We start from the raw sequence: 19,334 nt of genomic DNA, 5'->3' as shown, positions 1-19,334 counted from the left end.
TAACTTTCTGTGCACATATCTTGACTGCGACGGAGTACGATGACAAGACTCACGCCGGGTTCCAGCCGAAGTCGGCAGCAGGGGTGCGGCTGATCGCTACCAGGCCACCGTCAAGAGAGGGCATCCTTCGTCCCCGCAGGGAAATCCCCCAAGGTGAGAATGGTGTGATGTCTTTGCTTTTAATATATCTGTTTTCATTTTATACAGATTTGTTTTCTTTTGTTTAGATTCTCACTTGTCACTATTAAAAATCATTCAAAGACATAAAATTGTATCCTGTTTAGTCTTAAAAAGAAAATATGTAAGAGATGGAGAGGAGTAGAAGAGAACTACTATTTTAGTTAATTCAGTATCATTGAGAAATAATCTCACAAGGTAGAACATTCTGTGAACTAAGAAAGCACTCAGAGAGCACAGACCTCCTCCAAGCAGCTCATTCCCACCCATATTGTGATTTTTTTTTTTTTAAAGATAATAAAAGAAGGATCAGGAAAACAATTCCTGGATTCAGATAGTGGTCCAGATCACTACCAAACTTTAATCATCTGTTCCTTACGTCATTATTCACTTTCCCTGAAAATTTAATACAAATCCATCCATAACTTGTTAAGTTATATATCAAATAGACAGACAGACAAACTAATCAATGCTGGTAAAAACATAATTTCCCTGGTGGCAGTGCATGTAATAAAAACTTTGCCCTTGTTCATACTACGCTTGAACTAAAGGTAATGAGGTACTGAGAATAGATGCACATTTTTGTCAGCCTCTTTCTTCCCCTCACCATACTAATGCCACAGTCTTGTCTTTGCTGCACCTTTTGATGCAAGATGTATACAAACAAAAGTTTGCACCAAGTAGTATAAATTTGGAATCTGATAATTTTCTCTCGTGCTCTCGTTTCACTCGTTTCAGAGATGCAACACAGCATTGACGACACGCTGGCCCAGTGATGAGTGGACCCTGCGTGAATAACATCACATGACTCGCTACATGACCTTGTCACATGACCTTGTCACATGACTCTTGGTGATGAAGTTGGGAGGAGGGGAAGAGAACAAGGAGAATCACTTTTGGTCCCAATCTTCTTTTCCCTGCACGTGGGATACTTGATGTATGATCTGACCCTTTTTTCTTCTGCTCCAAAGGCTCTCCCGACATCTGATGCAACTTTGCTGTGACAAAACCTGATGTATGACAAAACCTGATGTACATATCTACAGCTTATTGTATCTAACCTCTGTGCAGTACATGATACACGTATATATATTGTAAATATTCTTTATTTTTTTTAAAAATTTTGATCCTCTGTGCATAGAGCAATGATGTACGACTCTGTACATTTCGGTGTCAAGTGTAAAGAGATGGAATTTCATGTTCGTATTAGTAGATATAAATATCCGTCCAGCAGCAAATGCGGTGTCATCAATTTATCTTTTTTTCAAAGATACTAATATGTGGATATTACAATAAAATCATATTATCTGCTCTATTCATCCGTGCCTTCCTAAGATAATCTTCTTTAAACGGTTTAGCAACACATTGCTAAAGGAAAAAACAAGTTAGCTGCATGCCTATTCCTGAAATCAGGACCAATGCAGGAATCAAGAAACTAGCAGTATTCATGAATATTTTAGCACGGTGACAAATTTCCCTTGGACTGTTGAGCGAAGCCTGAATTACTGTACAGGACTTAATTGACAATAACGTGTCAAACGGTTGATTGATATTAGAAGTTATACCTGTGTGTTCAGGGTGAAGACTGAATATAGGTCATTGTTTTAAGCAACGAAGAAGATGAGAATTTCACGTTAATTCACTTGGCTTGATAGAGACTTAAATCCCATTTTCTATCCTGTTTGGAAGCTTTGAGTCAACTGTATTTATTTTCATGTAATTATACACTTGCATGAAATGTGAATGTATGAAAGTGTAAATAAAATGGCGAGTTGATTCTAGTGTAATACATAGCACTCACTGTGTGGAAGTTTCATTTGTGAATTAAAGCATTTTTGTCAGTGTCATGTTTGAGGAATGATTGATTACAGTTCTACACTACACAGGGAAACCCCATTAAAAACGAGGTTGCCGGACCATCGATGCTACATACCTCATTGTAACCAGTCCCTCATGCACATACTAAACAAGAGACCAGCTAAACAAAGCGATAGAAAATTAGGACCACCAAATTCACCTTGTTACCCCGTTGAGGATGGACTGATTTTGCTACAACACACATTTCCCATAGACACCTGCCTAAGTATATTCGGGACTCGTTCTCAACGGATTAAAAGAGGTACAGTGTTCCTCGTTGTAAGCAAGCTCATTGTAATGGGAATTCCCTGTGATCCCTTATCACTCACTTATCTCTAATCATGGGCCATACACTCAGAATCACAAAGACCTCAACAAAATTGTATATAACTGGCTTAACCCACATACATGTAACACTCAACAAGCAGGGTTTGCAATGCTGGAAGCATCCTATACTACACCATGCAATGTGACCTTTTTCAGCTTGGTGCTTAACAGAGCATTGAGTACTGTGTACTAATATATTTATGGAGTCGTTTTTGTTTTTTGTTTGTTAGTTCGTTTGTTTTGTTTTGGGTTTTTTTTGCAAATGGGGACTTCCTGACAATTTTGCAAGTGATTAAAGGATATAAAGTTCACCTTCTCACCTTCATATACATGTGAATTGAGTAAATGCAACAATATCAGCAGCATACAAGTGTACATCCATGAAAGTTTCAGGAAAATCAGACGATCTGTTCAAAAGTTCTGAATTTGTGAAGTTTCAGTGCCACCATTGCTGGATGAGAAGACTACTACGGTTTGTGATGTCATACGTGTAAAATGATATATAGAAACTAAGAAAATCTAACAACATTTCCTCGACTCATTACCATCATGGTGAGGCTAATACAGTGTACCTCTACCCCTGCCTTCTGAAAGAGGCAGGTCAAGTGCTATTTTACTATGCAAGAAGAGTGAAAATATGTTAAATTTTCTCTATGTTTTCTTTATATTGTTCTACGCATATGGCATCACAAAGTGTAGGAGTTGTGCATGTGTCATTCATGTCCAGATCAGTTGATATTTTCACCTGTTGTCAAATACACAAACACAAACAGTATACAATATCCTGTCAAACACTTGCCAATATTGGACAAACACTGACAAAACAAGAGTTCATTTGAAATCACATCTATGATGAATAAACAGCACAATGCATGATTTATTGCAATCATTTTGTAGAATCCTGCAGTGTTACTTTACCCACACAATTAATTCATCACACAATACATAAATGATACTTTTATGACCAATGCAAGGTGAAATATGAAGTAAAATTTGAATTAAGAGTAAAGAATGTTATCAGTAGTGACTACATGGGGAGTAAACACTTTAAAATGTATTATACAAGATAGGGAAATGAGTAAATTCAAAACATGATAAAACCCACACATTTATTTCAAGACAGCCTTTGTCAAGTATTTAAAATCGCATTGTAATTTTCTGCAACAAATCTAATGAAACCCACCATTTTCCTGAAAAAGATAGCCTTTCATGGTGATTCTTCGGAGATCAATCTTTGGAGGAATTCCACAAGCATGAAGCAGAGTTACGTAAAGTAGGACCAACACTCCCAACAGATATTTACTGTTGACTTTCCTTTCTTCTCTAATGATGATCTACATTTGTTGTAGAGCAACAAAAACTAATCATCTTTGTTTCTTCTTTGCAACACTCTACGCTCCAAATGATAACCTTTGCACTTATTTTCAAAATACTTGAAAACAAAAGAAGAAACAAAATTAAAAAAAGTGGTAAAACTGGCACCAAGTGAGTTTCATGACTCTGTTTTGACCTTTTAATCAGACAATAGAAAGAAACAATGAACTGACAAAAGATTTTTTCCACATTAGCACCCAAACATTTTCTAACCCTCACACCCCCTTCCCTGCCCCTTCCCTATTCCTCAAATAGCTCAAATTTTCACCTAGTTATCAAACACATAACTGGTAAGCACAAGATAATACAATGGCAGATATATTATGAATGGTTACATAATACTCTTCTCACAAACTTCAAAATGTTTTAATACAACTTTATATTCAGTTCTAGCACTGAGACAAAATGTGACAAAATGCACCTCACAAGGGGAAAGGAGTGATCTGAATCCATCAGCTGGGGTGATCTGACTAACCCAGCAAAGTTACATGTAAGTGTACTAAAAAAACAAACTAAGACACCACCATTACCATGTAGCACCGCATGTATAATGACACTGCTAGAAGGTACAGTATATGCAAGGTGGGGTGTAGGGTATGATTGTACCAGTGTACACTTCACTGTTTTGAGTACATTTGATATTAAATAGGGCAGGATTTTAGAACTGGGTTACAACTGCAACTGACCCACAATTTAAATATATATATATTGTCACATGACACAAGTATATCATTTCATAAAACATCTTCAAACTGACAAACCCTTGGATGTGTTTTACAAACATCACCATTTGTGACTGAATGGCGATTGAATCCACGCCATTAAAGCTGAACATAAAACTTACGTTGATTGTGCACTGTAAATATTCTCATCCTATCGCAGAGGGGAACCAATTTTGAAGATCAACACAGCTTGCAGCTGAGAAGAAAAACAAAAGAGCTGCTTAATAATATCCACACCTCACGCTATTTTGAAACAAATTCATATTCTAAACTTACAAACATGCCATCATGTGTGCATGAAGGTACCGAGACACTAAAACTAAAAGTACCTTTCCATGCATACTGTGCATCTTAAGATGATGATTAGGAGACCACAAATACTCTACCAGTCAAGGAAATGCAAAGCTGAAGAACTGTCAAGGACAATTAGGAAATGTTAAAGAATAATCACAACCATGGGAAGATTTTTTTTTACAAAAATGAAAAGAATGTCTGAAAAGTAACCATGAAAAGACATGCCTCCAAATTCATTTCGATGTATTCCTTATCACAAACTGAATTTAATTTCATGACTGCCATTTTTTCTTTTACACTCTGATGGACATGCATGAATGAAGATTTTAAATATATTAATACAAATTGAACTGTACATGGGAAAATAAGAAATACAGATTTAATATAATCATGTGAGTCTGAAAATGCACATTTGTCACCACATCAAAGACAATCAAGAAACTACATAGTAAAATTATCATCATGGATTAGATTTAAAAATGGAAAAAAAAATGCAAAAAAATATCATTAAAAAAAGATGCTTACCTATTCATTTTACTGCTGCATATCAAATCACGAAGACCAGTTCATAACTACCACTTTTGCACAACTTTGGTACATCATCCACACTTCTTCTCATTCCACTCAAGTTTATGTTTGCTTCTTCGTGCATCCTCCTGGCCTCAAAGCACTGCAGTCCCATCATCAGTCGCGTCAATTTGTAAGGCTGAACTCAACAACCTGAATAAAGAAGGCAGTGACTCCCAAGACAAACTGTTTCAAGGGGCAACCCTGACACTCCTCTGCTGCTATCATTTACACATTCCTTCATTTTGATTGACGGATCTGAAGACAACAATCCATTCATACTGTTCCAGAAGATGTCTTAGTTCTCAGTTGGTGCTGTGAAGGGTTAAGAGACCCTGATGGGGATGTGCACACATTTTGTGCAGTCAACAAGCTTACTTTTTGCATGCTCTTCAAAATACAAATCACCCTGCTACCACTGAATACAATACACAATGGAACAAAATTCTCAAGTCATGTGACAGTGTGAGACGTAGATGATCCTCCATACCTCTGACAAACATTACTTGATTTAAACATCATTTAAAATAATGTCTTCAGCACTAGCGTGCTCCAAAACAAGTGAGCTTTGCACCATTTGATGGCTGCTTTGCTGAAATAAGGCCTGAAAATAACTTATTCACAAGACACTGATTAAACTCTATCACACTTCTCACCAACATTACATCAGCAATATCGCACCAAGTAGTGTTGATGGCACCATTATGGGGACGGAGGCATACCAAGTGTTGATAATGATGGCTCGTATGAGAAAGTTTCAAAACATAGCTATTCACTGTTTTTATGGAAATTCCACTGAAAAGATCGCTTCTTTACAATATGTTGATTATACATTTACTAGTACCTTTCAGAAAAATTACTCTCATGGACATCACAAAAAGGGACGAGAAAAAAAAAAGACTCGTAAGCATGTTTCAAAGCATACAAGTGCTATATTCACTGTTTCAATTACTCTTCATACTGAAACAATACCTAAAATTTAGTTCTTTGTTCACCTTCAATTGTCAGCATTTCTTAACAGTAAATCACATGGACATGACCCCTGACATCAACCCTACCATGGATACATATCATGAAAGCACATAAAGGAGGAATCCGCAAAGGGACACAAGTCACCATCCTCCTCTCAGCAGCAGAAGGTCATAAAATAAGTGGTCAACAAAGTATTCATATATTTGCCAGAACCCCTGGCTAATTCAAACTGACACTTTTTTTCCCAGATTACAGCCAAACCAGTCAAGACCTGAGCACTTTCACAAGCAATACTGTAAATTTAAAGTTACATGTATTATGTTCTATGAAGAATATGGACATAATGCCTTGTAATTCTCAACAGATGGGACAATACTGAGACAACAGTAATTATAGATTATTGCCAGTTTCGATGAATCACAGAGTTCTGTTCCCTGCAAAAAGTTACTGCTTTTTACACAAAATGCAATTAGACTGGGTGAACTCATAACATTTTCATCGCTTGCAGAAAAGTGTGCAAAAGACATCCCAAACTTTTCATTTGGCTTTGTGCAGTATTGCTGTGATGAGCGACACATATATGTTTTGCTTTAATATGACATCAATTCTGAAACAAAAGAATATCATGATCGAAATACTGTTATAATTGATTTATGCATGCACAACAGGCACATAAAAGACAGGTACAAAATGTACATCACTTTATACAATTCAACTAGTCAGTTCTATTTGTCTTTTTTCTTTTTTTACACATCATTTCCTTGAAGTCTTTACAAACTTATCTGTAACTTGATGAAGAAAAATTCTCCCCTTTCTCTGAAATTTCTGGATTTCAGTAACCAGTCCTATCATCTTCATGACATGTTTCAAGTTTACATTCCGATATCCAGACAACTTATATCTTGCTGCCGGATATTTTGCAGACATACATGTACTTGTCCATACACATGTTTGTCATGACCTTTACATCATTTAAGCATGAATATATAATCCAGTATTTACAATGTGAGGCAATCGAAGTTAAAAATGTTTCTTCTTGTGCTTTTTGAACCAACTCTCCCTAGTCTCTCATGGGTCTGTGTGCTTAACCCGTTGAGGACGGTTTGATTTTGCTACAGCACGCATTTCCCATAGACGCTTGCCCGAGTATACTCGGGACTCGTCCTCAACGGGTTAAACGCGCCCACTGTGAAGAAGCTACCTGTCTTGACTGCCAGAACCAAAGACTCGATCCAGCAATGAGAAAAATGTCCAGTGTACGGCAGAAAATTCTGCCTGCATATTGATCTTGCTTGCAAGGATCCCCACAAGCCTCATACCCAAAACTTTCTGCCATGCGCAGCACTCTCGACATGAAAGCATAGCCAGTGATACATGTAGGTAAATCTCACAAATTGGCCCTGGTAACCCGTACATCCTTCATACGCAACTACTAAGTGGTCATGTGGATTGCATGGAAGTGCATCTTGACAAGCTGTGTTTAACACTCTACACTCGCAATTAAAAGAATACACAAAATGCACACATTTTATAGGCGAGCATGGATATACAGTCCCGTCATAATCTCTTATTATGAAAAACACAAAAACGTACTTGACGTGAAACAAATCTCTCTTTCAAAAGTATTCTGTAAATCTTAAAAACATTCACATAGACCTCTTAAAGATACAAAATGCTTTGAAAAGCAAATCCATTCAGAGATATTGAATGAAAGAGAAAGCAATTATATTTAAATCAAAATGTCCATTTTTTTTTTTTTTTTTTCCAGAATACCCTTTTCTCATTACCAGAAGTTTACTGGCTCGGCAAGAACATGATTAATGATGAAAGAATTGCTAGTAAACATCATTTATGAAAATCATTTTGGTGACTGTTGTGTCTAATGTGACCAACACTCGCCAGTTGTTGGTAGTGTAATAGCAAATAAAGCCTTACTATCTGAACTCTGATAAAATTAGAATGTCAAAGTACAAACTGCACAAATGTAAAAGCACATAATATACTTGCCCTGTCCACGGCAATTTCTGCCAATGTGCACCCAGAATTTGAAAAAAAAAAAAAAGCGAAGAAGAAATCTTACATAGTGAGCACCTCACAGTATAGAATGAAAATAAAGTTACACAGAAACAAAAGGTGAAAAAGAAATCTTACACAGTGAGCACCTCACAGCATAGAATGAACATATTATAATAAATTTTCCAACCATGATATTCATACATGACCTCACATGTATAAGGAAAACAAGAAGTGTCTCAAGACCATACAGACACCAATGACTAGGTTTAAGATATTCTTCCAGACCATCAAGTCTCCTCTTGTTTGCCATCTTGTTGTGTATGTGTAAAGCCTCAGCCGACTTGACTCAACCTCATTGTATCAAAGTCAGGACCTTCAACAATCCTATGTCCAAAATAGCGGAGGTTCCAAAGAGTCATTAGGGAGAAGCTTGCATGTTATGCACATTGAAATCAGCAAAAAGATATAAATTCCCAAATCATGGATGCTTACAATACACTCTTGTCAAGACACATGAAGAGATGTTCACATCACTGGGAGCCTCTTGCAGAATCAGGTAGACTCAGTAGCTCCACAGTGTGACCAACCATGTCACTCCATGACACAAGTTGGCACCTGTGTGGAAAGGAGGATAATGTGTTCTCCCCCAAGGGATGGTGGATCGTCTAGGGGGTTTCAATAATTAGATCACACCTCATTCCCCAAGCAGTAGCACTGAAAAGTGACATCCCGAGGGTGACTGCCACCTTCCGCGCATTGTATTCACCCCCCTGGGAGAGTGGAACAATCTCATGCCATTGCCTCTATGATGGGCTTGTACAGCTTGTCCGTGGGGTTGTACACTTTGTTGCCGGGAGTGTGCACCACGCCGCCGGGGCCGGCTAGGCTGGTGCTGCCCATGAGGTCCAAGTCCACTTGCCTGGCCGCCTGGCGACCCTCGTTGATGGCGTGGACCACGAGAGACTGGCCACGGCGACAGTCTGGAGAGGAAGAGAAAAAGAGATAGAAACAGAGAGAAAGTGAAAGCAAGACAGAGAGAAAAATACATACGTCGATTAGAGATACAGTGTACGTCCCCTGATGATCTCTCAAACATACATTTAAAGTATCAAATCAAAGGACAAGCATTGCTGCCAATCTGGTGAGCAACATCTAATCATACAATGCCATGATAACACAATAAGACCAGTGTCATCAGCATCATCAGTATCACTCTTGTCAAAAATGCCAAGCTATCTTTGTCTGTCAGCAGCATTGTCACTTCTTCTCCTTTATCACTTTATCAATTCTGCCATGCTACATTACATCTTTACATCCAAAGTGCATCGTCATCATCAAGATTTCCAATAACAATACAAAGAGTGTCACTAAGATCATCATCAGCATTATCAGAACTATCATCACTTTAATCATCATGTTCATGATGATGATTATTATCACCATCACCATCACTATCACCATCATCGTCATCGTCAACATTATCATCATCATTATCATCATTATCAGTACCAGTAGTGTCATCTTTAGTCTTACCACTATAACTATCATTGACATGATTATCACTCTTGTGCCCCTGTCATGATCTTCATCACCATCAGTCACTATCATCGGGATCACCACCATCATCACATCATCACCACCACCACCACCACCATCACCATCACCATCACCATCACCATCACCATCACCATCACCATCACCATCACCATCACCATCACCCTCACCATCACCATCACCATCACCATCACCATCACCATCACCATCACCATCACCATCACCATCACCATCACCATCACCATCACCATCACCACCATCACCATCAGTATTGTCATCATCTTCTATTCTCACCTCTATCATTACTACCTTGTGCATCATTATGACTATTGTCATTGTCTCATCATCATCATCATCACTATTATCAGCACTACCCTACAATCACCATCATTGTACCTCTAAAAAAGAAACAAAACAAACAACAAACAAACAAACAAACAAACAAACAAACAAACAAGCAAACACTGACCTCCTGCCGCATACACCTTCTTCAGGCTGGTCTGGTACTTCCCACTTGGTGTCTGAATGTTGGACCTTGGGTCCTGGTCCACACCTAGCTCCTCTATCAGGTCCTGCTCTGGCCCAAGGAAGCCCATGGCCAATAGGACCAGGTCTGCCTTGAAGGTCTTCTCTGTACCAGGGATCTTGTCCATCTTGAATCGTCCCGTGGTGTCCTTTGTCCACTTGATCTCCACGGTACGGATCCCGGTCACATTGCCAGCTCCGTCGTCCAAGAACTCCTGCACAGCAAAATATGAACAAATTCCAGCAATAGTTTTCCCCTTCAATTACCACTCAATTATCTCCTTCCCCCCCCCCCCATAAGCACAATCAAGAATGAAGTCATAATTGTATTTCACAGTTTAAATACTAGATGTCTCAGACACTTAACAGGACCTTTTTGCCTAAATAACTTCTGACATATGACCAGTTTTCCTCTTTGTGACAGGTTTTAAAAAGTCAAGTGTTAGTTTTGCTTTGAGTCATGATAACCAGGTACAAACCTGTACTTGTATCACTTGATGCCATCACACAGGATGTGAAAAAAAAAACCACATATCAATATCATAGCTTAGACCTCTGGTAGTTTCAACATTCAACTTCAGCTTCCCAGTCATTCATGTATGCTTGTTTCTCCTGAGCATTCATTTTGCTGTACTTGCTTCTACAGATTTGATCTAGGAAGGTTTAACCCTACAATGAAGATGTATGTAAGTGAGGCATCTGAAGTTGGACTGGTTAGGATTACATAAAGTTCAGTTAATACAAATGTTGCTGAAAATTATGTAAATAGGATTGTCTTACCTCACTGAGAATCTCAAAGTGCCTAGGGTCATTTCCGTGTTTGAGTTTGACCTCGGCGTGGCCGTAGTCGATCCTCATGATGCGAGGCCACGTGGGCCATGGGTTGTTGGCAGCCCTGTTCGGTGGTGGCGCTGTCAGAATCTCAAATGTCGTGATGCTCTTAGCATCCTTTATATAAAGAACAACACAGAAACAAAACAAAACATTATGACAGAGAAAAATCTTGACACTTCCTAAATGTGATCAACATCATACAATCACAGTTTTGAATCAAACTCTAATATTTGATTGACACTGAGCATCCTAGATACACCTATGACAAATGGATACAATTTCCACACAGAGAAATAGAGACATTCTCTGACGGTATACTGTATTGCAATAGTTCATGATTGTAATAGTCCTCTTGAAGAGTGTTGTGTGTCAGTTTTCCATCTTTTTTTACTGTACATTTCCTTCAAACAGAAGGCAACACATCTTCAAGTTAGAATAAGATGAAATGCAAATAACAGAAACAGATAGATTTAGATAGATAGATAGATTGATTGATACACAGATACAATGTACGTGTAGATAGGGAGAGAAAGAGATACGATTTAAAGTTGTATCACTGATCTACTCCTCTTAATGGTGAAGAAAGAGAATGGTTGTACACAGTGTACAACAACTTGTTCTACACATTCCAACAGCTATTGCATCTCACCTTTCATTTAAATCTTGAACAACCCACATTAATGTAAACGTAATGAATACAGAATTAGACAGATTTACACACAACAAGTGGGATAAATTTATATCCAAGTTTATCAAATTCACATCTTGTTTTGGATCAAGATTAATTCTGCCATTGACTCACCATCCTCAGCGATGTCCCGATGCAGTCCACCCCGGTGTCGCCTCCACCGATGATGATGACGTCCTTGCCTTTTGCGTCGACGTAATCCGACTGGTTTCCCATCTGCCTCTTCTGCCAGGGCTCCAGGAATTGCATGGCGTACTTGATTCCATTCAGGTTTCGACCTGAATTATTGCAAAGATATTTTACAACTTTTCTTGAGTATTACTTCATCATTTCACAAAAAATCCCTGGTACTGGATATGTTTTTTAGCCAATTTGAGGCAGTGCTTCAGAACTGTTAACATCATCAGTTAAAAAAAAAAAAAAACTTCAAGCTCACTGAGGGTATACTTGTTGGACTGCTGATCTCTGCACATAAAACATCATACAATTTCATATACTGGTAGTTTAAAAAAAATACCTTGGAGGCAAAAATCATAAATTGGCTTCTAAAGGAAATGGGAAAATTGCACATACCAAGGCTGCTACACCAAATTTCCCAAAAAGTGTATACTCTTCATTTGAAGAAATATTTTTTCTTAACTCTTGTCAAATAAAAAGACATACAGGTAACTGTAAAAACATATTAGTTGGTAGCTCTGCATTTGGATACTCAGATAAAAAAAAAAAACTAGATATATCGCTACGGCGACTGACATGCCTCCGTCATAATGCATGGTTCTCCTAATAGGTGTATAGTACAATGTCTTGACAATGTGTGATGACAGTTTCACACAATTGGCAAAATATTAAAATGACAGGTTTGACGCAAATGTGCTGAATGTTCACTTTCCTAGAACTAGGTTCAATTGGATGAATGATTAGAATGTCAGAGTGCAGGTATTTGGGGAACTGATGATTTTTACTTGACTTTTGACCCTTTTATAAGTTTATGCATTGAGTAATTTTCAAGGTATTGAGAAAAAGTATAATTTCAGTATCAAATGGGAAAATAGCATTATCTAAACCTTTCGTTTGACCTTTGACCTCACAGTTCCACAGAGAATCACTGTTAGGTAGAACATGCATAACTATGTAAGTTTCATGATGATACCTTGAGTTACTTTCGAGATATGGAGGAAAAAGTGCAATTTAGCACTTTCACTTGACCTTTTACCTTTTGACCTTTGACCTTTTGGCAAGAAACTTCCCCCAAAATATATATTGGGTAATACATGCCATACATCAAGTTAAAAAAAAAAAAAACCTTCAGGCATATTGCATTTTCAGGAAAGTAGTGATATTTTGAGGAGTTGACCTTGACCTTTGACCCCTTGACCTTTGACCCATGACCCTCAACTTCCCTAGATAATCACTGCCCATCGGTACAAGCATATATACTAAGTTCCATGAAGATACCTTGAACCATTTGCGAGATATGGAGAAAAACATGAAATTTCAATTTTTTTTGCACAAAATAACCTGTGACCTTTGACCTTTGACCCTGTGACCCTAAAATCCACACAAAGTATTATCCCCCAAGGATATACCATCATACCAAGTTTGATGCAAAACCACCACACGGTTCTTGAGATACCGACAAAAACAAAACGGGACGGACGGACGGACGACCCGAAAACATAATGCCTCCGGCCACTTCGTTGCGGAGGCATAAAAAAGGTTCTACAGATTGTCATCACAACCAGTTTGCATACTGCTATGAACACATTTAAAAAATTGGAAGATCACATGACAGGTCTACAGGGCAATTACCCCCTGGGCAATTACCCCAGACCCTTCCCCTGACAATAGTCCTAATCCTAAATCCTGAACCTAACCCTAAACCTAAATCTAATCTTTACTCTAACCTTATCACTAACCAATATTTAGCTTGGGGGAATTGTCCTCGGGGGGGGGGGGGGGGGGGGGGGTATTTGCCCTGATACAATCCTGTTATCCAAGCATTATCTGCACACATGAGCATACACACACACACACACACACTCATACAGTGACATAGATAATACAAATAAAATAGTCACACACAAACAAATGCAGAAAAAGATGCAGTAACACAAAATGAAGGACAAAAACCACGGACATGCACACACACCTGGTATAGGAAGGTCCCTTGGTCTTGTTGATCCCATACACAGGACAACAGCATCATTATCATTGAGGAGGTCCCATCCGTTGACATTCTTCCCGACGGCAGCATTGGTAACAAACGTCACCCCTTCCTCCTCCATCAACCTCAAGCGACGCTCCACAGCCTGATTGATAGAGGACAAAAACCAACAATTCACTCTTCACCCATATTACAGTCATCAATATAGCAATCTCTTAATTCAACTCAATTCAATTTAGTAACAATCATGACAGAATATTTACAGCATAAAATTTGACAGAGCTTCACAAAAAGAAGCCAAAGGCTCCAGTTAAATGCAATCCCTCACATCCCCCTCACATACTAATTAGAGGGCAGTTCCAGATTTTAAAATTTTGTCAATTTTTGCCACATAGCTCTTGAACAGTTAACATGTGTATGTGCAAATGAGTGAGTTGATAATGTCATCGTCTCATAATTTACCATATAATAATTCAAAATCTCTACAAATTGTACGTATCTCAATATCATAGAACAAAATCTTGAACATTCCTGTTTCTTTGTTCACATATAATCATACTTCAGTCTCAAACCCTAATCTATGTGACTAATTTTTATTTTGAAATTATTCAGCCCAGAATAACATGTTTTACACTTCAATAGCAGAAAAAAAACATTTTCATCAGTGTTTGGTACTGGATCAGTACAAAACTACACAAGCATATCATTATCAACTGATCAGGAACAATTTGGAAAAATTGGTGAAACTTCACAATTGCCGTAAAATGCCCAAGAAGGAATGCAGTGAGTACTATAAATTACTTGTAAATATTTAAAGCCAAAGAGTGGTAAGCATAGTGGCAGAAAAAGGAAAGAACTCTTACATGCTTGTCCATCTTCATCGTTGGAATGCCGTACATGAGCAGACCCCCACAGCGGTCATTCCTCTCGTAGACGGTCACCAGGTGGCCAGCCTTATTCAGCTGGGCGGCCGCAGCCAGCCCGGAGGGTCCGCTTCCGACCACGGCCACCTTCTTCCCTGTCCGATGTGCCGGAGGCTGGGGCCGGATCCAGCCCTGCTCGAAGGCGTGGTCGATGATGGCGCACTCGATGTTCTTGATGGTGACGGCGGGGGCGTTGATACCGAGGACACATGCTCCCTGGGAGATGAAGAGAGGAATTAAGTTGTCTTATATTTTAGATCACAATTATTTCCATTTTGAATGATTTTTGTCATGTTTAAATTGGTCATTTAGAGACTTTCAGGTTATACACAAGACTTTACGGTGAATCTCATCATAAGAGTGGCTCTCCTGGTGGTATTAGGTGTATGCAGTTGCAAATAGCTTTGACAACTGAGTGACAATGCACATACACAAATTGCACTCATGAGTCTCCTGTTTCTTTATCATTGTTTGCTTTTGTTTGTTTGTTTCCTTGTTTGAAAAATTTTCATCTGACAATACGATTTGTTTGTTTATTTGTTTAACTTATTTCATAAACCTTCATTTTGACAAAGTGAGTGAAGAAAGCTGTTGCTCATTTCTACCGCACCTCACATGGAGCCGGGCAGCAGCGGCCAGTGAATTCAGGGAAGTTGTTTGTGACCAGCAGCCGCTCCAGGGCCTCCTGCCACCTGTCCCGAAAGACGAGATCGTTCCAGGAGGGGATGATGTTGCCGAGAGGGCAGCCGGTGTGGCCCTGACAGAAGGGCGTGCCACAGTCCATGCACCTGTGTGAGGGGAGAGTGAGGGGAAGGTATGGGGGATGATGGCTGGAGTCTGAGAGAATTTTCACTAACATTCAGGCAATACACAATGCACAAATTGAATATTTCAAAGATGGAATCTTTTTCATGGATACTGTGATAGATAGAAGACCTACATATAAGACCTGCATATAAAAATACAATAAAATAAGAACAGGCAAATATTTGGGGAAAATACTCTTAACACTACTCTTGTAATATCACCCCTGTAACCTTTCCCCCTTGTACCACCTTCCACTTCCCGAACCACTGGCCCTGTTACCATCAACCCTGGTGCAACCACTCTCTGTGTAGTACCTCCCAATTACTACTGCCCAGTTACCACCACCTGGTACTATTGCTCCTGTTTGTACCGTCTTTCTTACCACCTCCCCTGTAACCATTACACCCTATTACAACCTCTTCCATTACCACCTCCCTTGTTAACACCTCTCCTGTTACTACCTCCCCTTTACCACAACCTGCTACCATGTCCCCATGTTACCATTGCCCCTTTTAGCAATGACATTGTTACCCCTTGCCCTGTTACTATTACCCCATTACAGTTGAACCTCTATTATCCGGCCTCCCTTTATCCGGATCTCTCTATTATCCGGACGCAATCTCGCCATGATTTTTTTATCTTTTTTTAAGAATTACGGGAGGAAAGGGGGATTCCCAACTCCATGAGAACTCGTACACAAACACACATGAATTACATATACTTGATACATTTCTTAATAATTATTTAGGTAAATCATCCCAAGAATTTATAAAAGAAAATGATTTCATTCTTGCAAACACGAACCTCTATTTTGGGGTCTGTTACTGAGTGTAACAATGAAAAGGTTGCAGTATACACATTACTACATGTGGTGCTACAATGGGCTACATCAGCACATGTGTATGTATATGTACATGTATAAAGCATTGAGTCTCCTGTATCCGGCCAAATCCCTTATCCGGATGAGCCCCGGTCCCGACTTGTCCGGATACGAGAGGTTCAACTGTACTATCACCCATTATTACAACATCCCCCATTACCATGTCCACCATTACCACCTCCCTCATTACCTCCTCCACGCTACAGCCTCCCGTTACCACTGGCCTTGCTACTGCCTCTCATTACCATTAGACTTGTTACTGCCACCCATAACCACTTCCCCCGTAACTACTGTCTTCATTACCACCTCCCATTTCCACCCATGCTACCAACGAGACCACTGTTACCTGGCAGCTTGAGTCTTGAGCTGTTTCTTCACCCCCTTGTGGTTGTAGATCTCACCCCAGTCCTTCATGCGGACCCCAACCTTGCGGTACTGGTCGTTGTTTCGTCCATACTTCACAAAGCCCCTGTCACAGATACACAAAGACCAAACACAGACGAAACCAACAGCTGAGAAACTACTCACTATGTACATGTTGTACTAAGCACATTTAACTCATTCCAAAGCACTCTTACAAGTAATTCAGAGCCAAAGTCATAATCTTTCAGTTGCAAATATATTCAAGAAATACTATGATCTTTCTAGTTTTGTGCACATAGACCAGCACCTCTGAGTCAACATGATCAATACAGAAAAGTTCAGTCCAAATTTCAGTGTGCAACCTTCCACCACATACATTTACATTCATAACATGTCAGAACACAGTTTCATGTCATGGAAGAAAAGAATCTAAAATTTATCTATTTCAAGACTAAGGAAAAAAAGACAAAATGTACTGGAATTTGTGGGGCCAAAGAATTTGCATGCTCCAGAGAGATAAAACAATATGAAATCCATTCCTATCAGGTTTAACTTTTTACAGCAAGAAATACTAGGCAAAATGATACTACACTGGATGCACCTGTATATGAAACATGTTGTTGTTGTTGTTTTGGTTATTATGGCGTGTATCATTCAGAATTGAGTATTTACGCCAACAGAGTGTGGCTCACCTAGTCTTGTCCAAGACTCTTTCAACTGTTTTCTGCTGTATCTCCACATCGGGAATGGTGGACTCGATGTCGATCACTTTGGGCTCCTTGATGACGTGCATCCCATCCCCGCATTCGTTCACGCCATTGGTCAGTTCGCCATTCTGGGCGTGGCCATTGACCCCATTGGGCAGTCCATTGACAAGCTCCGCCTCTTTCTTGGCCTTCTCCACCGCCTCTGCCTTAGCCTTGGAATCCCGCAGGGCCCTCCTGTACTCATGGGGGAAGACCTACGGGAGAGAAGCAAGACATCAATTTGTCACTTATCAAGAGAGATTACACTCCTCTCATATGATTATTGAGTGACAGAGTGCCTACAGTATTAACCCGCTGAGGACGGGCTGATTTTGCTACGACACGCATTTCCCATAGACTCCTGCCCAAGTTCACCACCATGATCTTTAGCTCGCTTTAGATCTGTGAGGCAAATGTAAGAGAACACTACTCGGCGAAAAATGGTGATCTGCACAAGCGCGAGACAGCTATCTCCATTGTCTAACCAAGGAAGAGGTATCGTCTTCAATAGCGTTTGCATTGCAGATCTAAAGCACGCTACTAGAGTCAGACCTGCATTAGCAACCATCTGTCTATAGCAGCCACCTGCCATATACGGTCACTAAACACAATTCTCCCCAAGAGAAAAGCCATGTTAACGACTCCATCTATAGAGGCTACCTCTCTACAACGGCCACTTTTTTCGTCTCCCTTGGGTGGCTGCTCTACACAGGCTGGACTGAATCACCAAAATGCTGTATCCCTCATCATCTCTGTTGCTGGTCACCTTAGACCCCACAAACAGCTGCCATGACCTTTGCTCACCTTCAGGAACCTCTTTCTCTCTGTCTCCCAGTTCTCGAGGACAAATGCCGCAACCTTTGACCCTGTGTAGGAGACAAACTGTCCAAGTTGCTCCTTGACGAAATCGACGTCGATGGCCTTGATGACCGGCTCCAGGGCAACAGATTCCTGGTTGCACTTCTTGTCAAAGTCCCCTCGACTGCATACAACATATATGTACAGTATAAAAACATGATCAATCCCAATGTATTTAGAAGAACACTAACTCACATTTATGGTTGTACTACACATGACTGAATATATCAAAATATACATTAATTTGAGGTTAACAGCTGATATTGGGTCACAGTTAGCCAGGAATAGAAAGCTTACTTTTTAACAGTTTTTAAATGTCACCATTAAATAAAGCCACATTGAAAACAAAATGTGGCACACACAATCTACAGAGAACTGAGAAATTAATTGGGTACATAACAGAGGAGGCTTTTGTTAAAGCAAGTGGCCCGTTGATAGCAATTCCTAAAGTAAATATCACATTTCACGGTGTAAGTGTCAAAACATATCTTTTTTATTTAAGTACTACACATCACACAAAACTCTCCATTTGTGAAATTCCAAGACAAGGTTTAAAAAAAAGAAAAGAAGATGAAATACCAGAAAGGTGCACAAATAAAAATACAGAGGAAATAATTGACAGTGAGTCATCAGGTAGCAAGCAGGTCATATTTCAGGAACATTTGGTAAATCTTCAAACCAAAAAG

The 19,334-nt window shown here is 39.4% G+C and overlaps 2 protein-coding genes across 2 annotated transcripts in view; one reads left to right on the top strand and one right to left on the bottom strand.

Annotated features, from left to right (window-relative positions):
• LOC140242588 (sperm-associated antigen 17-like) overlaps nucleotides 1-1,051 on the top strand; it is a 41,343-nt gene extending 40,292 nt beyond the window's left edge. The window contains 2 exon segments of the mRNA XM_072322338.1: nucleotides 21-153; nucleotides 916-1,051. Coding sequence (XP_072178439.1) covers nucleotides 21-153; nucleotides 916-953 — 171 coding nt within the window. The 3' untranslated portion in view covers nucleotides 954-1,051.
• A 7,091-nt stretch (nucleotides 1,052-8,142) lies between these two features.
• The window catches only part of LOC140243095 (uncharacterized), a 61,579-nt gene continuing 50,387 nt past the window's right edge, over nucleotides 8,143-19,334 (bottom strand). Inside the window, exons 29-38 of the mRNA XM_072322828.1 lie at nucleotides 18,595-18,772; nucleotides 17,737-18,005; nucleotides 17,028-17,150; nucleotides 15,605-15,782; nucleotides 14,935-15,210; nucleotides 14,057-14,216; nucleotides 12,022-12,185; nucleotides 11,166-11,333; nucleotides 10,330-10,600; nucleotides 8,143-9,286 (exon numbers count right to left, since the gene is read on the bottom strand). Coding sequence (XP_072178929.1) covers nucleotides 9,096-9,286; nucleotides 10,330-10,600; nucleotides 11,166-11,333; nucleotides 12,022-12,185; nucleotides 14,057-14,216; nucleotides 14,935-15,210; nucleotides 15,605-15,782; nucleotides 17,028-17,150; nucleotides 17,737-18,005; nucleotides 18,595-18,772 — 1,978 coding nt within the window. The 3' untranslated portion in view covers nucleotides 8,143-9,095. The remainder of the gene's footprint in view (nucleotides 9,287-10,329; nucleotides 10,601-11,165; nucleotides 11,334-12,021; nucleotides 12,186-14,056; nucleotides 14,217-14,934; nucleotides 15,211-15,604; nucleotides 15,783-17,027; nucleotides 17,151-17,736; nucleotides 18,006-18,594; nucleotides 18,773-19,334) is intronic.

The sequence above is a fragment of the Diadema setosum genome, chromosome 19, assembly GCF_964275005.1.
Source record: "Diadema setosum chromosome 19, eeDiaSeto1, whole genome shotgun sequence".
Taxonomy (NCBI): Eukaryota; Metazoa; Echinodermata; class Echinoidea; order Diadematoida; family Diadematidae; genus Diadema; species Diadema setosum.
This window is presented reverse-complemented; position numbering and strand designations above follow the sequence as displayed.